Raw genomic sequence first — 23,480 nt, forward strand, 5'->3', positions numbered from 1 at the left:
ACAGAGGGCGAAGAGCATCTCTCTAGCCATGTTGTATAGTTAGATGCCCATTTATCTCGCTTATTGCCTTACTCTGCCCCCACGTTACTTTCCTGTTGTTGTTTTTTAAGCTAAAATGGGCCACCTTTTTTTCCTTTTCTTGATCTGTGTTTTTACATTACATGGCAGTACTCTGGAACTTTTGCTGTTCTTGTTGTTCAAACAGGCCCAAAGTTTGCGTGTTGGGATCCAGAGACCAGCTTTGCATCCACCCTGATGTTAAAAAGCAGGAAAACAATCAGATGCAGGTAAAACTATAGGTGCAAAATGACGCCAGCCCAAGATTAACCTGCTGCTCTTGTGCTTGATAGGGAACTCAGTTCCCTAGTGCAACATTTAATTTTATCATGTGTTTTTGCAAGTCCGGTTCGAAGCACTAACTTGCCCCTTCACCTCTGCAGGAACCCTGTCTTCCGATATTGTACATCACTTTCTTTTATAGTGAGCCGTGGTGGCGCAGTGGTTAGAATGTGGTATTGCAGGCTAATTCTGCCGATTGCCAGGAGTTCAATCCTGACCGGCTCAAGGTTGACTCAGCCCTTCATCCTTCTGAAGTCAGTAAAATGAGGACCCAGATAGTTTTGGGCAAGAGGCTGATTCTGTAAACCGCTTAGAAGGGGCTGTAAAAGACTGTGAAGCAGTATATAAGTTGAGGTGCTATTGCCATTATTTGTCAACGCTGCTAACATCGGATGTTTTCGCATTGACAACAGATGGAAATGTAGCCATTTCCTTCCTTTCACTTTTAGAGTTAGATGATGCTGGGGAAGGGGTGTGTGTGAATGAGAGTCCAGCTAGACATAACAACACTAAACTTAGCCTGAGAATCAAGGTTACTGAGCCCAGAGCTGATAAAGAATTGGTGGGCTGGAGGGCTGGAGAGGAAGCCTGTGTGTGCTTCAAGCTAATTGGGGAATGTGATTTATGATTGCTAATTGGAGGAGAGAATTGTGCTTTGATACTATGTGCCCAGGGGAGGGGAATTCAGTTTTTGGCTTCGATTATGTAAGTGCCGATATTATGCTACTCGAATGAAAGATTCTTTAAGGTAAACAACACCTCAAAGTTCTTTTGAAGAGTTTCATCTGTCGGAACCATGACGTTATTATTGTTATATATCCTTTAGTAGACAGCTTCCTATGAGTGGCCTGGTGGCCTAAGTGGTGAAGATGGTTGCTTCCCACTCGGAAGGGCGAGAGTTCAATCTTAGTTTATTTTTATTTATTTAATTGATTTTATATACCGCCCTATTCCTGAAGGACTCAGGGCGGTTTGCAGGGCGAATTAAAATAATACAAATAAATACAATTAAAATAGAATTAAATTAAAACTAGCCACAATTAAAACAAATTAAAATTTAAAATTTAAAGTTAAATTAAAACCCCCTCAGTCCAGGCCAGAAAGATCAAATAACCAAGTTTTCAGGTCCCGGCAAAATGAGCGAAGGTCCGGGACAGTCCGAAGTTCTACCGGCAGTTCATTCCATAGGACAGGCGCGCCCACAGAGAATGCCCTCCCCCTTGGAATCAGCCGCCAGCATTCCCTAACCGGCGGAACCCTAAGGAGGCCCTCCCTGTGGGAACGCACAGGACGATGGGAGGCTGATGCTGGCAGCAGGTGCTCCCCGAGATAATCCGGACCCATGCCATTTAGGGCTTTATAGGTCATCACCAGCACCTTGAATCTCACCCGGAGGGGAACTGGAAGCCAATGCAGCTCGCGGAGAAGAAGTGTTACATCAGAGTATTGGGAAACTCCCATTACTACTCGCGCGGCTGCATTCTGCACCAGCTGAAGCCTCCGAGTGGTCCTCAAGGGCAGCCCCATGTAGAGAGCGTTGCAATAGTCTAACCGGGAGGTCACAAGCGCATGAGTGACTGTGCGTAGGGCATCTCGGTCCAAATAGGGTCGCAACTGGCGCACCAGGCGAACCTGGGCAAAAGCCCCCCTGGTCACGGCTCCTATATGATCTTCCAAACTGAGCCGCGAATCCAGGAGGACGAGCCCTCTCAGCGGGGGGTAACACCTCACCTCCCATCATTAACGATGGGCAAAAATGGTTCACCCGAGATGCCGGTATGCACAGCCACTCAGTCTTGGCAGGATTGAGTCGAAGCCTGTTTCTGTCCTAGGGTGCAAAGGAAAAATATCTACTGCCAACTCTGTGCATGGTGTCAGGAAGGGCATCCGGTCAATAAATGCCCAGCTCCATTTAGTCGCCCTGACTCTACCCCAAATTAAGGGATTACAGGGTCATAAAAAGAGAGTAGAGGGCTTCCTATGAAAGCAGGTGTGTCCAACCTGGGCTACTTTTAAGAACTGTGAACTCCCAGCATTCCCCAATCAACCCCGTGAAGGGTAATACGTCCACTATGCCACAGCTTAAGCAGACCAGTCTCCTCTGCATGGAGTTGCAAACCATATTGCTGGGGTGAATTTAAACACAAGCCCTTACGAACCTATTTTAGCTCCACGCTGTGATGCGCTGAACTGGATTTTAATTGATTTCGCAGATCCACTTGTGTCATATGAAAGTGTCAAGTCGCTCCTGTCACTTCTACAACAACGTGGAAGGTGAGTGGGGTGGATATTGACTGATGTTGAATAAGGTGGTTGTTGATGGGAATGTAACAGAATAACAGAGTTGGAAGGGACTTTGGAGGTCTTCTAGTCCAACCCCCTGCTCAGACAGGAAGCCCTACACATCATCTCAGACAAAATGGCATATAAATTTAATTAATAAATTCAAGGGTTCCTATATGGGTTGTATCATGAGGTTTTGAAGCAATAAACCTCAGTTTCGCTCTTCCACATTATCCTATGGTCACAGAATTGCAGCTAGTCCTCGACTTACCACAGTTGAGCTCCAAATTTCTGTTGCTGAGCCGTTTGTTAAGTGAGTTTTGCTCCTTTTTACACCACGTTTCTTGTCAGTTGTTAAAGTGAGTAACACAGTTAAGTGAATCCGGCTTCCCCATCAACTTTGCTTGTCGGAAGGTCGCAAAAGCTCACCGCGATCACTGCAACCGTCATAAGCATGAGTCAGTTGCTAAGCCTCTGAATTTTGAGTATGTGACCGTGGGGATGCTGCAACGGTCCTAAGTGTGAAAAAGGGTCATAAATCTCTTTTTTTCAGTGCTGTTGTAACTTCGGACGGATAACCTTTATTGTCATTTCCCCCCCCCCCCCCCGTGGGCACAACAGCGTGAATTAAAGATGATGTTTACTAGGTAGAACATAGCTACTCAGTCACCGCATACGTGTTAGATGCTATAGTTTTGGCTGTAATGAAATAAGGGAAATTTGGGTTGTGAACATTATTTGGGATGTTAAAAGGCTAAATTTGAATAATATAATTAAAATTAAAATTAGGTAAACTTTAATAACAGGAGATGGATATATCTCAGTGAAATTGAATTGACAAATTTTTCAACTGACCATGCTCTTTCTAGAAATGTATTAGTTTAAACTGGTTGTATGAAATGTTAAGGGAAATTGAGAAGGATGTTTTGATAATGGAACCTGAATTATGTACTGAAAACTCTGTTACTGAATCGCTGATTACCTAGTCATCACGATGCTTTCTAAATATGTAGAGTTTAACTGAAAACTTGTGTGTTTTTTAAAAAAAGATGAAATTTAGCTGCTTGCTCTCAGAGGGTACACACACCTAACACACATTTAAAAGATACTATGTGCAACATGCAATGGTCACTGACCAAATTCTTGTAAGCTGAGGACTACTAAGGAGGAACTCTGTTGGAAGCTGCAGTCAAGTTTAGAAAAAGGTCAGGGATCTCTTCTCCTGGCTTGCCAGCTGAGCTTGTAACATGCTTGTAACGTGTTGAGTCCCTTTCATCTTGGAACAGGTTTTTTTTTAAAAAAAAAACAAAACCCTGTGGACGGGTGACGAATTAATGTTGTGGTGTTAATGTATGAATCAAATAAAAGCAGCAGGACTTGATTAAAGTGGACTCAGCACGGTAGGTAGAATCTCCAGCCCTATTAAACATAGCCGGTTTCCTTCAGGGTTCGCTGAGAGGATGTGCGTCCTTATCGCTAATGGTTTCGTTGACCGATATCTGGAAGACGCATTTATTTTAAAGTAAACCGTACAAGAGGAAAGGCGTAGCAAGGAAGTAGCATGGGCACAATTCCAGTAAACAGGTTCCATTTAAAAATGGTGCTGGTTGTGTGTAGAAGGCTACTATGTTTGTCTGTTTGTTTGTATCCCACCTTTACTATTTTTACAAATAACTCAGGGTAGCAAACATATCCCAACACTCCTCCTGTTTTCCCCAAAACAACAACCCTGCGTGGTGGGTTGGGTTGAGAGAGAGTGATTGGCCCAAAGTCACCCAGCTAAGGCTGGACTAGAGCTCACTGTCTCCTGCTGATTGGCCCAAAGTCTCCCATATGGCTTTCATGCCTACGATGGAACTAGAACTCACCGTACCTTGGTGATTGGCCCAGTCACCCAGCTAGCTTTCATGCCTAAGGTGGGATTTGAACTCACTGTCTCCTGGTGATTGGCCCAAAGTCACCCAGCTAGCTTTCATGTCTAAGGCAGGTCTAGAACTCACTGTCTCCCGGTGATTGGTCCAAAGTCACCCAGCTAGCTTTCATGCCTAAGGTGGGATTTGAACTCACTGTCTCCCAGTGATTGGTCCAAAGTCACCCAGCTAGCTTTCATGCCTAAGGTTGGACTAGAACTCACAGTCTCCTGGTGATTGGCCCAAAGTCACCCAGCTAGCTTTCATGCCTAAGGCAGGACAAGAACTCTCAGTCTCCCAGTGATTGGTCCAAAGTCACCGAGCTGGCTTTCATGCCTAAGGCGGAACTAGAACTCTCAGTCTCCCGGTGATTGGCCCAAAGTCACCCAGCTAGCTTTCATGCTTAAGGCAGGACTAGAACTCACTGTCTCCCGGTGATTGGACTAAAGTCACCCAGCTAGCTTTCATGCCTAAGGCGGAACTAGAACTCTCCATCTCCTGGTGATTGGCCCAAAGTCACCCAGCTAGCTTTCATGCTTAAGGCAGGACTAGAACTCTCCGTCTCCTGGTGATTGGCCCAAAGTCACCCAGCTAGCTTTCATGCCTGAGGCGGGACTAGAACTCATCCTCCCCCTTTCTAGCCTGATGCCTTAGCCACAGCTACCATGGTATCAAAATAACACCATGTCCCCCACCCAGCCTTTCCGGAGCCCCAAGTCAAGAATATGCTTCTAGCAAGAGGTATTATCAAGCCCCCACATAGCTAACAAACTCAAGACACCCCATTTTGTTCCTTGCTGTCCCTCCTTGCTTTTGAGGAAAATAACAGGAGCCCTATAAGGTAGACCAGTCTTACGAAACCAACGCCACTTTGCTCAGTGTTATTTTTATCGTATTAGCTACCGGTACACTACAGATGGTCCTTGACTTACAACCTTGCCCATTATGGTTATAAGTCATGACAATTGTAAAGGAGGCCATCACGCGAGCAGCCTGATTTGATGGCCTTTGTTTGCGGCAGTTGTTTAGTGAATCCCCGTGGGTTGTTCAGTGAACCTGCAGTCATTAAGCAATTACATGGTCATTAAGCAAACCCATTGTTTTACTACTTCATGCTTTTGCGGGGGGGGGGAGGAAATTGTGGTCAGGTGACCACAGACCACTGCAAACAGCCATACCTCCAGGCCAGTTGCTGAGCTTCCAAAACACCTGACTCGGGGCCTGCCAACCGTTGGAACTTTGGAATCAGGTCACAAGTCTGCTAACTTCGGACAGTTGCTAAGCGATTGGTCGTAAGTCAAGGATTATCCATAACAGAATCTTGCAAGTCTGACTGTGCTTCTTCCTCTCCCCCCTCCCCCAAATCTCCCTTCATGGATGTGAACTAGGTAGAGGGCTCAAATTATTTTCTTGACCTCTATCCATCCTTGGTTTTTCCTCCTGTCTTGAAGGCCGTTCCTTCTGCAAAAACCTTGTGCTAATGTTTTAACGTTACAAATCATGCCAGATGATGTTTTGCTTAAAAAGGCCTTCTATGAATTTATACCCAATTTGTATTTTGAGTACAAGATAAGCACACAGTTGATCCACTGTTAGCATTAGCCCTTCCCTGAGGAAAGTGGGAGAAATAGGAAAGATAAATAAATTAGATTTTGACTACCCAGGTTCTTTTAGCCTGAAGACTAAACCAGGATTTTTCTATTTATCTGCTCTCACATAAGAGTACCGGTGTTTTATCAGGCCTCGGGTGCGCCACAGACTTGATGCTGATTGACGAGAGACCAGGACAGCGACGCTTGCAATTGTATTAACTTCCAATATACAACCTCATTATATTTTTTTTCCTTTTTTCATGTAGAAAAAAGCACCGAGAAAGACCTGATCAATCACATCTTGGACATTGAAGACCTGGTCAAAAATGGAAACAAACACAGGTCTCTTCTTCTTTAAACTCTTGTCTTGCTTTCTGGGAGGACATAGCTCAATAACTGCGTGGCTTAAGCATTGAGCCGAAATGGCGAAAGGGAAACCAGATTTATCCGCATAGTTTACAGAACCGAAGGCCAGTTTGATGCTTTTTTTTTGCTGAGATTGTGCTGAAAGCACGCTCAAGTCATCCGTTGGTCCTGCGGTTGTACCGGGTTCACGAGTACACCAAGTTATTTTACGTGCCTTATCGTGATCGTCCATAAAGCAAACTTTACATTGCTCGTTACAGGTGGCCTTGTGAGATTCCCCCCTATTGTTTACTCAAGCTTATTTAACACCTATGTGAAGCTGGGCAAGGTCACCCTCTCTTGGCACAAGTTACGTTTCATCACAAGGCTGAGGACACCTAACAATAGCACTTAGGCTTATGTACCATTCCATAGTGCTTTACAGCCCTCTCTAAGTGGTTTACAAGGGACGCGGTGGCTCAGTGGGTTAGGACACTGAGCTTGTCAATCAGAAGGTTGGCAGTTTGGCGGGTCGAATCCCGAGTGCCGCGTAGCAGAGTGAGCGCCTGTTACTCGTCCCAGCTTCTGCTAACCTAGCAGTTCGAAAGCACGTAAAAATGCAAGTAGAAAAATAGGGACCACTGCGGTGGGAAGGTAACAGCGTTCCGTGCGCCTTTGGTGTCTAGTCATGCCGGCCACATGACCACGGAGATGTCCTCGGACAAGCGCTGGCTCTTCGGCTTTGAAACGGAGATGAGCACCGGCCCCTAGAGTCGGAAACGACTGGCATGCATGTGCGGGGGAACCTTTAAGTGGTTTACGGTGTCAAGCTTCTTGCCCTCAACATTCTGGGTCCTCCTTTTACCGACCTCGGAAGGATGGAAGTCTGAGCCCCCTTGAGCTGGTCAGGCTCGAACTCCAGGCGGCGGGCAGAGTTAGCCTGCAGTACTGCGTTTAACCATTGTACTTACCAGGGCTCCTAGTAATACAACTCTACCCCAGGCCAACCAAATGATACTGTCCAGATTCTTTCTCAAGTGTCATGAAGCTGTGGGAATGTAAATAGGGGAGAACAGAATTTATTTATTTATTTACATTTCATATTTCTTAGCCATCCATCCCTTTCAGAGAGGAGTTGTGGGTGGCGTACAGTATAATCAGTGAAATTTAACACTAAGCCAAGAATTCATTTAAGATTTATTTATTTTATTTGGAATATTTACAGGGCCGCCTGCTCACTCACAGCGACTCTAGGCGGCTTGCAAGAGTGAAAAACAAAATAGAAAATAAGTACATAAATAAACATAAAAATAAGATATAAAACAATGCCACCACACACACCACTCCCCTCCCGGGCGACAGCACACAAATAAACCGTTTCATGGGCTCCATCGCCCTCTGGGTTTCCTGGGCCCAGTTGCAAAACCACGTCTTCAGGGCCTTCCGAAAGATTGCCAATCTAATTTCTGCAGGGATAATGTTCCAAAGAGAGGGAGCCAGCACGGAGAAGGCCCTTCTGGGTCCCGCTAGATCAGGGGTGTCAAAATTGCCATGTCACGTGACGTGTCGTGACATATCGCGACTTTTTCCCCATTGCCAGAGCTGGGGCGGGCACGGTTTCAGCCTGACGCATCCAGCCCGCCGGCCAGCAGTTTGACACCTGTGCGCTAGATGTACGGACCTAAGGGGATGGGACCCGCGGCACTTCCTTGGCTCCTTGCTCTAGTACAGTGATGGCGAACCTTTTAGAGACCGAGTGCCCGAGCTGCAACCCAAAACCCACTTAGGTATCATTAGGTGTCGAGTGGGCGTGGCCCATTGGGTGGGCGTGGCTGCAGTGGTAACGGCAGACTGGGTGGGACTAAAAAGTTCAATCAATTCCAACTTTGCGAGATCTTTTTTTTCCCGTGAGAAGTTGAAATTGATTGATTGATTGAACCTTGTTTTTTTTTGCACACGGCAGCGGAGGCCTGAAGCGAAAAGGTTTTACAATACCCTCCTGAAGGCCTGGGACTGGTGGGATGGCGCGCGTGCCCACAGAGAGGGCTCTGCGTGCCACCCATGGCACGCGTGCCATAGGTCCGCGACCACGGCTGTAGTTAGTAGGCCAGGTGGATGTAACCGGCAAGAGACGATTCCTCAGATAACCTGTTTCCAAGCCACGAAGGGCTTTCAAGGTGGCAACCCCGGCACCTTACATTTAAAAGTCTTAAAATATAAAGATAGTATCTATTAATATTTTGTACTTAAGTACGGAATATATGACTTGGGCTCCACCACAGCAAGGCTGAATGGCTGTGGGTTTTAAGGCCCTCAGGACTGCGAGATTTTTCGATCTTCAGCCTTGCACGAAGGGTCTTTTTCCCCAGTCAGACTTGAGGTGCAACGTGTGTGTGTGTGTCCGTGTCCTCCTGGCTTCACAAATTCTGATCAAAGAGCAGATGGTAACAGCGGAGAGGAGAAACTTTGCAAGAGTTCATCTCGGGCACCGGCTGCGCCCATTCCTGGACCAGGAGGCCTCGTTCACATCCCAGTGATTCATGCCTTAGTCATCTCATTTGTTTTACTGTAATGGACTCTACGTCGAGTTCCCTTGAGAAGCTGCAGCTGATGCAGAATAAGCGGCGTGGGCACTTTGGGTCATTTCTCATTACTTCTATATAACCACAGTGCTCCCAATGGGATTCTGGATGCAATTTAAGATGCCGGTTGCTACCTATAAAAGCCGTCCACAGCGTAATCTCTGGTTTATTTGTGGGACTGTCGTGTCTTCCTTTTTCTTTGCTCGCATCACCAAATGTAGCAGGAAAGACGTTCCTCTGAGTCCATTAAACAACGCTACCTCGTTAGGCCCAGGAGTTGTGCTTTCCCTGTGGCGTCCCCAGGCTACCACCAGTGGGATTCAAATATGGGAACAACCAGTTCTCTGCGCGGATGCCGCTTCCGGAAGTCCGTTCTGGGCCCGGGCAACGAAAAATTAGCTACTGGTTCTGCCGAACTGGTGCGAACCGGCTGAATCCCACCACTGGCTACAGCCATGATGTTGGTGGTCCTGACCTTGTGGATCTCTTGTAAGGCATTAAAGACCTGGCTATTCTCACAGACCATGTGATTGAGCAAGCTTTGCTAGTTCAATCTTGGTTAATGTTCTTTAGGAACTGGATTTGTTTCTGACCTTGGATACTATGTTTTTTGTTGTTGTTGTTGTTAGCCTGCTTTCTATTTGAGCGGTCTTTGGTGCTGTCTGAGCTGAGTTGTTTTCTTGCAGGTGTTTCATTACCCAAACTACAATCCTCAGTGCTAGAAGGGGGAATGCACTGATGGGACGTCACCTAATTTGGGTAATGAAACGTCTGCAGGAAAACCACCAAGCTCTGAGAGCACCAAAGAGACCCCCTCATTTCAACCCTGAGCTACAAATATTCTCCGTTATTTTTATTTCTTGTAAGCTGCTCAGAATTGCTTTGGGGCCATAGAAGATTTTATAAATTAAACCAAACCATCTGTGACCCATTGGTTCACCCTTCCAGGGAAACTTCTTTATCTAAACAGAAGGAACGGAATGATCAAGGGCAAAATAGCAATAGGAACGGCAGTGACTTCCGACTTTCTGCTGGCTTGACTGCATTCTGACTATCCTCCAGCAGTCAGTGGTAGGATTGGTCTACCTGGCCTCTGGAAGGCTAGGGCAGGACCGATCTCCAAGGGCTGAAGGAGGGATTGGTTTACCTGGCCTGTGGAAGGATTTGTCTCTTGAACATCTGGACAGTAACGCAGTGGCGCAACCACTCCGACCACAGATTTGCCAAATTTCAATCCCACGGGTGCCAGATTTTGGACACATTCTGTAAATTAGCTTATTTCAGCTACCTTGGTTCAAAAATGGCTGTCTTATGGTGCACAGTCTCACCCAGTTAAAGGTTACAAAAGTTTTAGTATCATATTAGATAACCTGTGTTGCAATGTATGGCAGTGAAAGTTGGACCATAAGAAAGGCTGAGCGCCAAAGAATTGAAGCCTTTGAACTACGGTGCTGGAGGAGACTCTTGCGAGTCCCTTGGACTGCGAGGTGATCAAACCGGTCAGTCCTAGAGGAGATCAACCCTGACTGCTCTTTAGAAGGCCAGATCCTGAAGTGGAAACTCAAATACTTTGGCCACCTAACAAGAAGGAAGGACTCACTGGAGAAGACCCTCATGCTGGGAAAGGTTGAGGGCAAGAGAAGAAGGGGACGACAGAGAATGAGGTGGCTGGATGGAGTCACTGAAGCAATAGGCATGAGCCTAAACGGACTCCAGAAGATGGTAGAGGACAGGAAGGCCTGGAGGAATGTTGTCCATGGGGTCGCGAGGGGTCGGACAGGACTTTGCAACTAACAACAACAAAGTTAACCCATGACCCCCGGGTCCTCACTTCAGAGATATTTCCTGACCAGATTCCTCAAATGCCTTCAACTAGGGCTGAACTTCCCATGTACTGGCAAAGTTCTTAAAAAAAAAGTTCATCTCTTTTCAGAGATGCCTTGGAAGTAGCCCATACTGAACTGCGTGTAGCACCCTCAAACATCAGGAGCTGACCCGGCAAATTGTTCTATGACATTTTATATTAGGTTACAAACTGTTTTATGATCATTTTGATGTAGAATGTTTTACAAATTTGCCAAATTTCAATTTCACGGGAGCCACGGGTGGCAATTTTTGGATGCAATTCTGTAGATTCCATTTGCAGTAGCTAGGTTGGAAATGTTTTGCTTTATAATACACCGTTTCATTGGGTTAAAAATTACAGACATGAGCATTTTAGAAGTTTATAGGTTGGACTGATAAATAATGTGACTTTTGCCATTGGGGCTGATGAATATAGAACCTATTATCTACAGCAGAGAGTCTTCAAACTTGGCCCTTTTTTGACTTGTGGACTTCAACTCCCAGAATTCCTCAGCCAGGCACACATGCCTGGCTGAGGAATTCTGGGAGTTGAAGTCCAGAAGCCATAAAAGGGCCAAGTTTGAAGACCCCTGATCTACAGTAAAGAATGTCATGAACCATGTTCATGGTGGGAGATTCCAATACAGTATATTGTACATGTACGTAAAAGTATTTATTGAGCTGCACGTTTCCTGCGGTCTGCTGCCAACTTTCCTATTGCAATATTTTTCAACCTTGGCATCTTTTAAGACATGAGGGCTTCAGCTCTTAAAACTCCTCAGCCAGTCGAAGTCCACGCATTTTCCAGTTGATAAGGTTGAGAAACACTGACTCTTGTATACTCACCAAGCTCCTCAGTCTTTGCATTCCTTCTTATTTCCCCCAGGGCTTTCCCCCAGGTTTTTGAGTTTCAGCATCTTTCTACAGACTCATGGCCTCATTATCCATACTTTTGTTATCCTTGGTCGTAGGCTAAAATGGAACTTACAAATTACAAGGAGCAGCATTATGTCAGTATTAAAACAATTGGATGACCGAAAATGCCGGAATAGCCCTGTGGCGGCTGTTTTGACTTAATAGTGCCTAATGCATTTAGGGCCAAATCACAAGTTAGATGTCTTGGCATGTAGCATTCTGGTCATCCATTAAAAAGATGGCAGGCAGTTCTTGTTAAAACACAATATTGAAAACAATTTAATTTAGATGGCTTTGTGTATTTTTTTTCCCCATTTCTCTTTAAACAGAGTTTGCCCTTATTATCTTTCTCGGAGTTTGAAACAGCAAGCCGAAATCATTTTTATGCCTTATAACTATCTGCTGGACTCAAAGGTATATGTTCGTTCTGTCTGTCTGTCTGTCTGTCTGTCTGTGTGTCTGTCTGCCTGCCTATCTATCTATCTATCTATCTATCTATCTATCTATCTATCTATCTATCTATCATCTCTCTCTACCCCGTCTCTCTCTATCATCTAATATCTCTGTCATCTCTGTGTTTATCTGCCTGCCTGTCTATCTATCTATCTATCTATCTATCTATCTATCTATCTATCTATCTATCTATCTATCTATCTCTGTAGTAGTCCTTGACTTACTACAGGGGTCTTCAGATTTGGCCCTTTTAGGATTTGTGGACCTCAACTCCCAGAATTCCTCAGCCAGTGTGCCTGGCTGGGGAATTCTGGGAGTTGAAGTCCACAAGATGTAAAAGGGCCAAGTTTGAAGACCCCTGACTTACTACCACAATGGCAACCAGAATTTCTATTGCTAAACAAGGCAGTTGTTAAGTGAGTCGTGCCCAATTTTATGACCTTTGTCCCTTGGTTGTTAAGTGAATCATGCAGTTGTTAAGTGAATCCGGCTTCTCCCATTGCCTTTGCTTGTTGGAGCATAGGTAGGCCTTGACATACAACCATTTATTTAGTGACTGTTTGAAGGGACAGCGGTGCTGAAAAAAATTGACTTATGACCGTTTTTCATGCTTAACAACCGTTGCAGCAGCCCTCTTGGTCATGTGATCAAAATTCAGACCCTTGGCAACTGACTCATACTTGTGACGGTTGCAGCATCCCCTGGGGGGATCCCCTTTTGCAACCTTCTGACAAGCAAAGTCAGTGAGGAAGCCAGCTTCACATAACAGTCACTTTACTAACTTAACCATTTCAGTGATCCACTTAGCAGTCGTTGCAAGAAAGGGCGCAAAATGGAACAAAATTCACTTAGCAACACAAGAGAAATTTTGGGCTCCATTCTGGTCACAAGTTGAAGACTACTTGTATTGTAACTAAGTGAGACCAAGTGTTGTGTTTTGCTCTTTCATAGAGTCGAAGAGCTCACAACCTGGACTTGAAGGGGGCCGTAGTAATACTTGATGAAGCTCACAATGTGGTAAGTAAAGATACAGTTGGCTTGTTCCTACTTTGTGCTCTTTGGAAAATATTTAGGTTCCCCTTTTTGCAGACAAGTCTTATTAATCAACATACATACATACACATACATACATACATACATATATGTAAAAAAGATGTTGAGACTCTAGAAAGAGTACAGAGAAGGGCAACCAAGATGATTGGGGGACTGGAGGCTAAAACATAGAAAGAACGGTTGCTGGAATTGGGTATGTGTAGTTTAATGAAGAGAAGGGTGAGGGGTGACATGATAGCAGTGTTCCAGTATCTCAGGGGCTCCCCCAAAGAAGAGGGAGTCAAGCTATTCTCTAAAGCGCCTGAAGGCGGGACAAGAAGCAACGGATGGAAACTAGTCAAGGAGAGAAGCAACCTAGAACTAAGGAGAAATTTCCTGACAGTGAGAACAATTAACCAGTGGAACAACCTGCCTCCAGAAGCGGTGAATGCTCCAACCCTGGAAGTTTTTAAGAAGAGACTGGACAGCCATTTGTCCGAAATGGTATAGGGCAGGGGTGTCAAACTCAATTTCACTGAGGGTCGCATCAGCATTGTGGTTGCCCTCAGAGGGCCGGGTGGGCGTGGCCAGGGTGGGCGTGGCCTACTGGGTGGGCATGGCTAGAGTGCATATGGCCTGGGTGGGCATGGCCAGCTCTACATCATTGGCATCAAGGGTGCCTACGGGGGCCTGGGCAGGAGTGGGAGAGATCTGAGGGTCACTGGCAGGAGGAGGGTCTCTGGGCCAGGGCCAAGGCAGTGGGGGCCGTTCCCTCACTGTTTCCAGGATGGCTTTCTGGGCCACATGAACCCACTTTGCGGGCTGGATCTGGCCCGCGGGCCTTGTGTTTGACATGTCTGGTATAGGGTTTCCTGCCTGAGCAGGGGGTTGGACTAGATGACCTCCAAGGTCCCTTCCGACCTTCTTTTTCTTCTTCATAATAATAATAATAATAATAATAATAATAATAATAATAATAATAATAATAATAATAATATTTCAAGAGACTTTAAGCAGGCAAGAGACAGTCATTAGACAGATCCTTCAGCAATAAAATGATGGAAAGGCTGAATCACCAAAAACATGCAGTAGAGAATTTGTGTAATAATGATAAACTGTAAAACCACCTCCTTGGCAGAAGGAACATATATATATATATTCTAAGTTTAATTTGGACATGTTTTACAGTCTGGCCACTTGCTCCCTTAGAATTCTTATATTCGAAGTTATTTCCTTTATTACTAGACCTTAGGGGTGGAATGGAGGATATTATTATATTTTTATCTCATTTCCTCAGGGGACCAGTTGTTAAAATATTATTTAATAGTAAATGAGCAAGCACAGTCGGATTTAAGTTGTTTCTGCATAAAAGACTTTACAGAATGCAGACCTTTACAGAACTGTTTTTTGTTCTATTACAAGGCTTACAGTGGCCTCTTTATTTATTGGGTTTCCTGGCTGCCAACTGCATGCAGATTCATGGCAGTTTACCACAAAATTAAAACTTCCCTGGTGTAGCAGAAATATATAAATAAAGCAATAGGCACATTAGGTCTGGAACACTCTTGGCACCATAAAATTGAAGCATCTATGGTAATAACAAGCAAAGGCCAAACTAAATGGGATCAAAACATGGTTAAATTATCATCAAAAGCATGATACCCGTCACAGACAGCAGCAGAAAAGAGAACCACAAATTTGAAATAAAGTAAGGTTCTATATTTAGGCAAGAAAAAACAAATGTACAGGTATAATATAGGGCAAGGGTAGGCAACCTCGGCTCTTTTATGACTCATGGACTTCAACTCCCAGAGTTCCTGAGTCAGCTATGCTGACTCAGGAATACTGGGAGTTGAAGTCCATGAGTCATAAAAGAGCCGAGGTTGCCTACCTCTGGTATAGGGGGTACCTTGCTCAATAGTAGTAACTGTGAGAGGGATCTCGGAGTCCTAGTGGACAATCCCTTAGATATGAGCCAGCCGTGTGCTGCAGCTGCCAAAAAAGCCAACACAGTGCTAGGCTGCATCAACAGAGGGATAGAATCAAGATCACGTGAAGTGTTAATACCACTTTACAATGCCTTGGTAAAGCCACACTTGGAATACGGCATCCAGTTTTGGTCACCACGATGTGAAAAAGATGTTGAGACTCCAGAAAGGGTACAGAGAAGAGCAACAAAGATGATTAGGGGGCTGGAGGCTAAAACATATAAGGAACGGTTGCTGGAATTGGGGATGTCTAGTTTAATGAAGAGAAGAATGAGGGGTTCGGAACCAGGTCCTAAGAACCTTTTGTGGGTTCTGTCGTGGCTTTGACAGGTCCTAAGTCAAGGACTACCTGTTTCATCCTCTGGGAAATATTCCCTTTTTTGCACCGCCTCCAAATCATTCTTAAAACAAGTTGATAACGACTGCTAGGGTATTCTGGTCTAAGGAGTGGGTTCCCTTTACACCCCTGCTGAGTCTCGCTTGGCCGTGCACCATTAAATGAAAAAAACACGAAGTGTAAATGATTAATTTGAACGGAGAGCGCATCTTAATGGCAATACCTGCTGAGAAACACCCTAGTTTGTTATCCAGGGATAATTCTAAGAGTACATTTTGAATTAAATGTGCAGTGGTTGGCTTCCAGATTTGTTACGATGTGTGTTCTTGTTGAAAAACGGGAAACCAGGTTTGGCCTGTAGTGAGCGCCTTTCATTTCATTTCACGTGGCCTGCTTGAGAGGCACGTAACGGTATTTAAATGCCATGTTTTTCTCCACTTTTTACACTTAGTATCATAAATAGGTAAGGCTGCCTTGTGAGTACAGGCACTCCTCTGTGCACAGTTGAGCCCAAAACTCCCGTTGTTCAGTGAGACAGTTGTTAAGTGAATGTCGCCCCATTTTACAACCTTTCTCGCCACAGTTGCTAAGTGAATCAGTGCAGATAATAATAATAATAATAATAATAATAATAATAATAATAATAATAATAATAATAATAATAATAATAAAAAAGTTGGAAGGGACCTTGGAGGTCATCTAGTCCACCCCCTGCTCAGGCAGGAAAACCTACATCATTTGAGGCAAACGACGGTCCAGTCTCCTCTTAAAAACTTCCAGTGTTGGAAGAATTTGATACTAATACCTTGTTTCAGAAAAATGTGCTATCCTCCTCTGTTTACCACAAAGGAGACACCCTTAAGTCTTTTAATTTGAAGCCAGATGGGGAATATTAAGGACTCTCTGAAGTTATTTTAGGGCTTTCCTGAAGTAATGCAGCAAAAATATAAAATTTTCCCCTTGGGGAAAAAAGTTGTACAACAGTTTATGCCATGTTCCAAGGCATCTGGTATTGATTGACAACAGCAACCAGAACGGAAGTCAGGAAGATTTGGATTCTGCTGGAAGTAGCCAATTAAGCGTATTGAAAAGGATTTTTTTTAATTGACTCTATGGATGCCACTGTCGTTGCAGCGCAAGAATTGCCCTTGCACAAACATGCGAAATTACTGTGCAGCGGATGAAATGCAAATGTTTAGATTTTTCCCCCGCCTCCCTTTCTAGGAGCAGCTGTGTGAAGAATTGTCATCGTTTGACTTGACTCCCTGTGACTTAGCTTTAGCTATTGATGCCATCAACGACGTCTTAGAAGACCAAGCCAAAAAAATTCAACGGAATGAATTGAACGCTGAATTCAATACGGAATTTGTCAATTCAGGTAGATTGTCTCAGTCCACAAGAACGTACGAACTGACCGGGCCACAAAAGAGTGGAGGGTATTATTTGATAGTATAGTTCAGGGGTAGGCAACCTTGGCTGTTTTATGACTCATGGACTTCAACTCCCAGAATTCCTGAGCCAGCCATACTGAGGGAAAAGGGAGAGGTTTCCAAGCTCAGCCATGCCGGCTCAGGACTTCTGGAAATTGAAGTCCATGAGTCATGAGGGGGCCATAGTTCCCTCATGCTGGCTCAGGATTTCTGGGAGTTGAAGTCAACCAGTCATGAGGGGGCCATAGTTCCCCCATGCTGGCTCAGGAATTCTGGGAATTGAAGTCCATGAGTCATGAGGGGGCCATAGTTCCCCCATGCTGGCTCAGGAATTCTGGGAGTGGAAGTCCGCGAGTCATGAGGGGCCCATAGTTCCCCCATGCTAGCTCAGGAATTCTGGGAGTTGAAGTCCACGAGTCACGAGGGGGCCATAGTTCCCCCATGCTGGCTCAGGAATTCTGGGAGTGGAAGTCCACGAGTCATGAGGGGGCCATAGTTCCCCCATGCTGGCTCAGGAATTCTGGGAGTTGAAGTTCACGAGTCATGAAGGGGCCGTAGTTCCCCCATGCTGGCTCAGGAATTCTGGGAGTTGAAGTTCACGAGTCATGAAGGGGCCGTAGTTCCCCCATGCTGGCTCAGGAATTCTGGGAGTTGAAGTTCACGAGTCATGAAGGGGCCGTAGTTCCCCCATGCTGGCTCAGGAATTCTGGAAGTTGAAGTCCACAAGTCATAAAAGAGCCAAGGTTGCCTACCCCTGTTATTGTTCATCCTCGACATACAACCGTAATGGAACCTGCCCATTATGGTCATATGATGGTCATAAAATTGGTCAAATTATGTGACCAGCCTGATTTGATGGCATATTTTTTTGCAGAGGCTCTTAAGCAAACACAGTAATAAGTGCAAGCTTCACGGCTGTAAGTGTGAACCCATTATTCACTGTGATGTAGTAGTTTCTCCAAAACCCCAAAGTGCTGATTTTCAGCAAAACCATCCGAAAACAGTTGGGAACTACTTTGCAAGCAAAATAGCTGTCTCATAGGTGCTTTTTCAAAAAGGCAACTGGACTGTTGTTTTTTTCCCTTGAGGAAGAACTTCTCATCCAAGAAGCTTCCTTCAGTTCTGACTGAACGGTGGAGGGGCAGGAAGGATTTAATTTAGTCAGAACTAAACCCTTCCATTTCACCCCTCCCCACCCCCATCCAATCAGAACTGATGAAACTTCTTGGATGAGAAGCGAACCTTTTTCCTCTTCCTGGAGGAAAAAACAGTCCAATTGCCTTTTGAAAAAAAGCACCTTTGAAACACCTATCAACGTGGTTTTGCCTCACGTTAAAAGGACAACTTGAGTGGAAGGGGGACTATGAGGATAACCTAAGCATCCAAACAGCTACAGATAGTAGGGGGAAAAAAGCATTGAATTCATCTCAAACTCTTTTAAGCCTTTAAAAAAATCTGCAAAATGTTGACGTGGGCCAGAAAAAAAAACTAGAAGCAGTGACATTTTGTAGTCAAGACAAGCCAATCCCAGTTAGCAATTAAGTCAGGGGTCTTCAAACTTGGCCCTTTTATGACTTGTGGACTTCGACTCCCAGAATTCCTGAGCCAGCATGGGGGAAACTTTGGCCCCTTCGTGACTTGTGGACTTCAGCTCCCAGAATTCCTCAGCCAGTCTGGGGGAACTATGGCCCCTTCACGACTTGTGGACTTCAACACCCAGAATTCCTCAGACAGCATGGGGGAACTATGGCCCCTTCACGACTTGTGGACTTCAGCTCCCAGAATTCCTCAGCCAGCATGCCTGGCTGAGGAATTCTGGGAGTTGAAGTCCACCAGTCATAAAAGAGCCACGTTTGAAGACCCCTGAATTAAGCAGTTCCATTTTAGGCTAACTGAAGTTTCATCAGTCATCAAAGCGAAGACGCAATGTTTTATTTTTTTCCCATCCCGGATTTACCTTTAACTTTAAATAAATGATTGTGAGATGATTTAGAAAGAAATCATCTTCCCACTGTCTCTTGCGTTTATACACAACCACTGCCGTTCTTTGGAGGGAATTTGGCAGTAGGGGTGATGAAACTCTGCAATTCTGGGCCAATTTGGGGCATTGGTATTTGAAGAGGTTTATAGAGTTTCTTTTTTTTGTCAAAAGGTCTAGTTTCTTTTTATCTTTTTTCCAGTCGGGGAGTAATCGAACTCTGCATGATTTGATGAACGTAAGAGAGAGCTATTAGTGTTCTGCTGTGGGCATAGCTGTCTCCATGTGATTGTGCAGCATGGCTGTTTTGAAACGGAAGCGGCTCGCAAGATTTCTGTTAGCATTCTTGAACAAACACCTTGTCTTTAATTTTTTTCACCCACCACAGAAGTCTGAAATAAATCTCTAAATAATAGGGGCAGATACAGGATCTTATGAAAACATTTATCTTTACATGAACATATAGAATGATAGAAAAAAGGTGGCATCTGTAAGTCTAAACGGAAGGAAAACTCTTTTTTCTTAAACAGGGCTAAACATGGAAATTGAAGATATAGCAAAAATAAAGCGTAAGTACCTTTTTCCTTGTGGAGTTTAACCAAAATAATCCTGCAGCGGTAGTCCTCGCTTAACATCCACTCATTCAGCATCTGTTCAAAGATGTGACAGTACTAAACAAGGGGGACTTAACAACAGGGGTGAAAGTCTCAGCTGCATGTAGTATAAAATGAAGTTGTAAACCTCCCAGAATCATTAGGTAAGAAGGGCGGTGTCGTGTGTGCAAGAAATTGGGAGCCTGGGTTAGGTCCCAAATAAGTGCGAGTCTATTCCACGCTACCTGTAAACAAGAATCTGAATTACTAATGCTTGAGACAAATTGGTGGTAGATAGGCGTCAATGGAATTCAAGGAGGGCTGGACTTAGATCTGTTGTGGGCACGAAGGGATGAGGCGCTTGACCCTCCTCAGGCTAAGCCTGGTCATCTATTATTGTTAGTTGCGAAGTTGTGTCTGACCCATCGCGACCCCATGGACAACGTTCCTCCAGGCCTTCTTGTCCTCTACCATCTCCTGGAGTCCATTTAAGCTCACGCCTACTGCTTCAGTGACTCCATCCAGCCGCCTCATTCTCTGTCGTCCCCTTCTTCTCTTGCTCTCGACCTTTCCCAGCATTAGGCTCTTCTCCAGTGAGTCCTTCCTTCTCATGAGGTGGCCAAAGGACTTGAGTTTCAATGGTCATCTATAGGTGGGTGTAAAAAGTGAATGAATGAATGAATAAATAAATAAAATGGTTCTTCAAAACCTGTGTGATGCCCTTCAGCGTACATATAGCAGAGTCAATGCCTCACTTTCTTCTATGCACTACTCTAAGCAGATGAGGTCCCTGGCTTGCCGAGGAGCAGGGAGTATCTTCCTGTGTGCTGTCCCGCTCACACACACACACAAACACCCACCATGGGCGTTAGGAGTCTTTATTGAGGCTTCCAAGCCTGAATTAGCATTCCCCAGCAATTCCTTATGCCAGCACCAGCCCACAGTGCTGGCAAGTCCATTAGGCAAAGGCCAATCCCCAAAGCAAAGGCAAGACCCGAGGCAAAGGCAAGTCCACAGTTGTGCAATCCAAAGTTCAAAGCAAGAACACACAGCAATGAAATGGACACCTTGTTCTTGGCATCGCTTCACTCCCCTTGTTGTTGTTAGTTGCAAAATCGTGTCCGACCCGTTGCGACCCCATGGACCACGTTCCTCCAGGCCTTCCTGTCCTCTACCATCTTCTGGAGTCCATTTAAGCTCACGCCTCCTGCTTCAGTGACTCCATCCAGCCACCTCATTCTCTGTCGTCCCCTTCTTCTCTTACCCTCCACCTTTCCCAGCATGAGGCTCTTCTCCAGTGAGTCCTTCCTTCTCCTTAGGTGGCCAAAGGATTTGAGTTTCAGCTTCAGGATCTGGCCTTCTAAAGAGCAGTCAGGATTGATCTCTAGGACTAACCGGTTTGAGCGCCTTGCAGTCCAAGGGACTCGCAGGAGTCTTCTCCAGCAAACCCCCTATGCTGAGCTAAATAACTGCTTCCTGGTGCAGCTTCATCAAGAGGGTGAGGTTGCCTCCTTGCAAGTAGCCTAGCTGACCTTTGTTGCGCCTGCCTCCTCTCCGCCTTACCTGCTCTCCGATTTGGAGGAGGAGACGATTCTTCTTCACCTGCACTGCCCTCTCCACCCGAAGCCTCTGGGCTTCCCAACTGCAGCTGTGCCTCTTCTGTCTCTAGCTCAGCCGGCTGCGAGTCTGGTTGCTGCCCCGTGCTAGGCTTCTCCACTCCTGGCTCGTAGCCCTCGGCTGCCAGTCGAGGACTGCCCCATTCTCCCCTGAACTAGCGTTTGAGGAAGCACCCCAGGGGAGTCATCCCAGCCTGGCCTGAGGGGAAAGAAGAGTGGGCTGGCCTCAAGGGGAGCATCCATTTGTAAACTACCTTAAAATTTTTACCCCTTTTTTTCTTTATATATGCCTTAAAGGGATTCTCCTGCAGCTCGAAAGCGCTATCGACGACGTAAAACTCCCATCGGGTCAAAATGGACTCACGAAAGAGGGAAGGTATATTTCAATTTTTTTTCTTTTCTTTTTTTTTTATAAAAAAAACCCACACACACCATCTCTTCCAACTTGGCGTTACTGTAATCGTTACTTTTGCATGCTTCTCTTTTGGCCAGCCTGTTCCAATGACAATTGGGACTGGAAAATTCCTCGTTAAACAGGGTGGTCATTAAGCGGGGCATCATACGACCGGACCTGAGTTTACGACCTTTTTTTTTTTTTAACCCTGCGGTCATTAAGGGAACGACCACGGTGGTGAAGCAAGAGAGCATGTGATTACAATTTGCAACCTTCCCTGCCAGCTTCCCCATTGACTTTGGTTGCATGTACATATGTTTGTTTGTTGGCTAGTTTTAGTAAACGTTACACCGCTCGTCTCTCTTACAAGGAGAGAAGCTGGCTGGCAAATCACATGACCCCAGAGCACTGCAAACATCGTAAGTGTAAGGAGGGATCACAAGTCCCTTTTTTCAGCGACCTAAGTTCAAATGGTCGCTAAACCGGGAGACGGTGAGTTCTAGTCCCGTCTTAACGACCACTGTCTCGCAGCCCAACTCATCTCACAGGGTTGTTGTTATGGGGAAGTTAAAAAGAGGAAGGACTATCAGTAGGTTTGTCACCTTGAGTAGTGTGTTAAAAAAAAAAAGTGGGAGCCTTGGTGGAGCAGTGGGCTAATGCCTCCTTAAGTAACACCAGCTGCCTGCCATTAGTGCAGGTTCGAGTCCCACCAGGCTCAAGGTTGACTCAGCCTTCCATCCTTCCGAGGGAGGTAAAATGAGGACCCAGATTGTTGGGGGCAATTAAGCTGACTTTGTAATAATGCTGCTTGGGGTGTGTGTGTGAAAGCCCTAATAAGCAGGCATATACATAGAATGAAGGCTATTGCTAAGCACATTGATTGTGCTTAGATTGTAAGCCGCCCTGAGTCTTTGGAGAAGGGTGGGATATAAATGGGATTTTTTTTTTTAAAAAAAACAACTCTAAGAAACAAAAAGTGAAGGGTCATAAGTGAGGGCTACCTCTATATGAATTTTGGAGATGTTGCCCTAAGGCAGTGATGGCGGACCTTTTAGAGCAAGGGTGTCAGACTCGCAACGTCACGCGACGTGTCGTGACTTTTTTTGCCATTGCCGGCAATGGGGTGGGCGCAGTTTTGCTAGGATGCCTCCAGCCCATGGGCCGGCAGTTTGACACCCCTGTTTTAGAGACTGGGTGCCCCCAAACCGCCCCCACCCTGCCTGCCCGCAGGGCCACTCACCACCTCCATGGCCCGCCACATATCTCCCAGGCAGCCCAGCAGCGCCAAGGCGGCCATGCCCTCCACCCGCACCCTGCAGCATCAACTGCGCGTGACAGGACGCGAGGGCGGAGTCTTGTCCCTGCTGCCCGGCTGCCATGTCCTTGGTTGCGCTGGTCTGCGTGGGCCACGCTTGGGGGTGACTCTCCTCTGCGGGGCTGCTGGTGAAAAGGGGGCCTCTGGGGGAGGCAGGGGTGGGGCGAGGGCATGCGTGCCCACAGAGAGAGCTCTGAGTGCCACCTCTGGCACGCGTGCCATCGGCTCGCCACCACCGCCCTAAGGCACACCACTTAGTTAAGTCGAACAGCATTTGCCATTTTGTTGACCGTTTACACTGTTCTTTGCAATCACATTTGGGGTTGTTTTTCCTCTGCAGAAAATTTTCTCTATAGAAGTCTAGAAGGTCTTAGCAAACGAACTTGCATACGTTGCAGCACTCGCACGGTCACATGATCAAAATTAAGATGCTTGGCAGCCGGTTCATATTTATGATGGTTGCAGTGTCCTGGAATCCCCTTTTGTGACCATCTGACAATCACACTCAAGGGGGAAGCCAGATTATTTAACAA

General features: G+C 45.7%; 1 protein-coding gene across 4 annotated transcripts in view; it reads left to right on the forward strand.

Annotated features, from left to right (window-relative positions):
- The window catches only part of RTEL1 (regulator of telomere elongation helicase 1), a 147,370-nt gene that overhangs the window by 12,864 nt on the left and 111,026 nt on the right, over window positions 1-23,480 (forward strand). For all 4 annotated transcript variants that reach the window (XM_083360825.1, XM_083360827.1, XM_083360828.1 and 1 more), the window contains exons 5-12: window positions 206-287; window positions 2,553-2,613; window positions 6,391-6,466; window positions 12,141-12,225; window positions 13,216-13,281; window positions 16,846-16,999; window positions 19,560-19,598; window positions 21,536-21,614. In XM_083360825.1, coding sequence (XP_083216951.1) covers window positions 206-287; window positions 2,553-2,613; window positions 6,391-6,466; window positions 12,141-12,225; window positions 13,216-13,281; window positions 16,846-16,999; window positions 19,560-19,598; window positions 21,536-21,614 — 642 coding nt within the window. The remainder of the gene's footprint in view (window positions 1-205; window positions 288-2,552; window positions 2,614-6,390; window positions 6,467-12,140; window positions 12,226-13,215; window positions 13,282-16,845; window positions 17,000-19,559; window positions 19,599-21,535; window positions 21,615-23,480) is intronic.

This window comes from Vipera ursinii, assembly GCF_947247035.1.
Source record: "Vipera ursinii genome assembly, chromosome: 3".
Classification (NCBI taxonomy): domain Eukaryota; kingdom Metazoa; phylum Chordata; class Lepidosauria; order Squamata; family Viperidae; genus Vipera; species Vipera ursinii.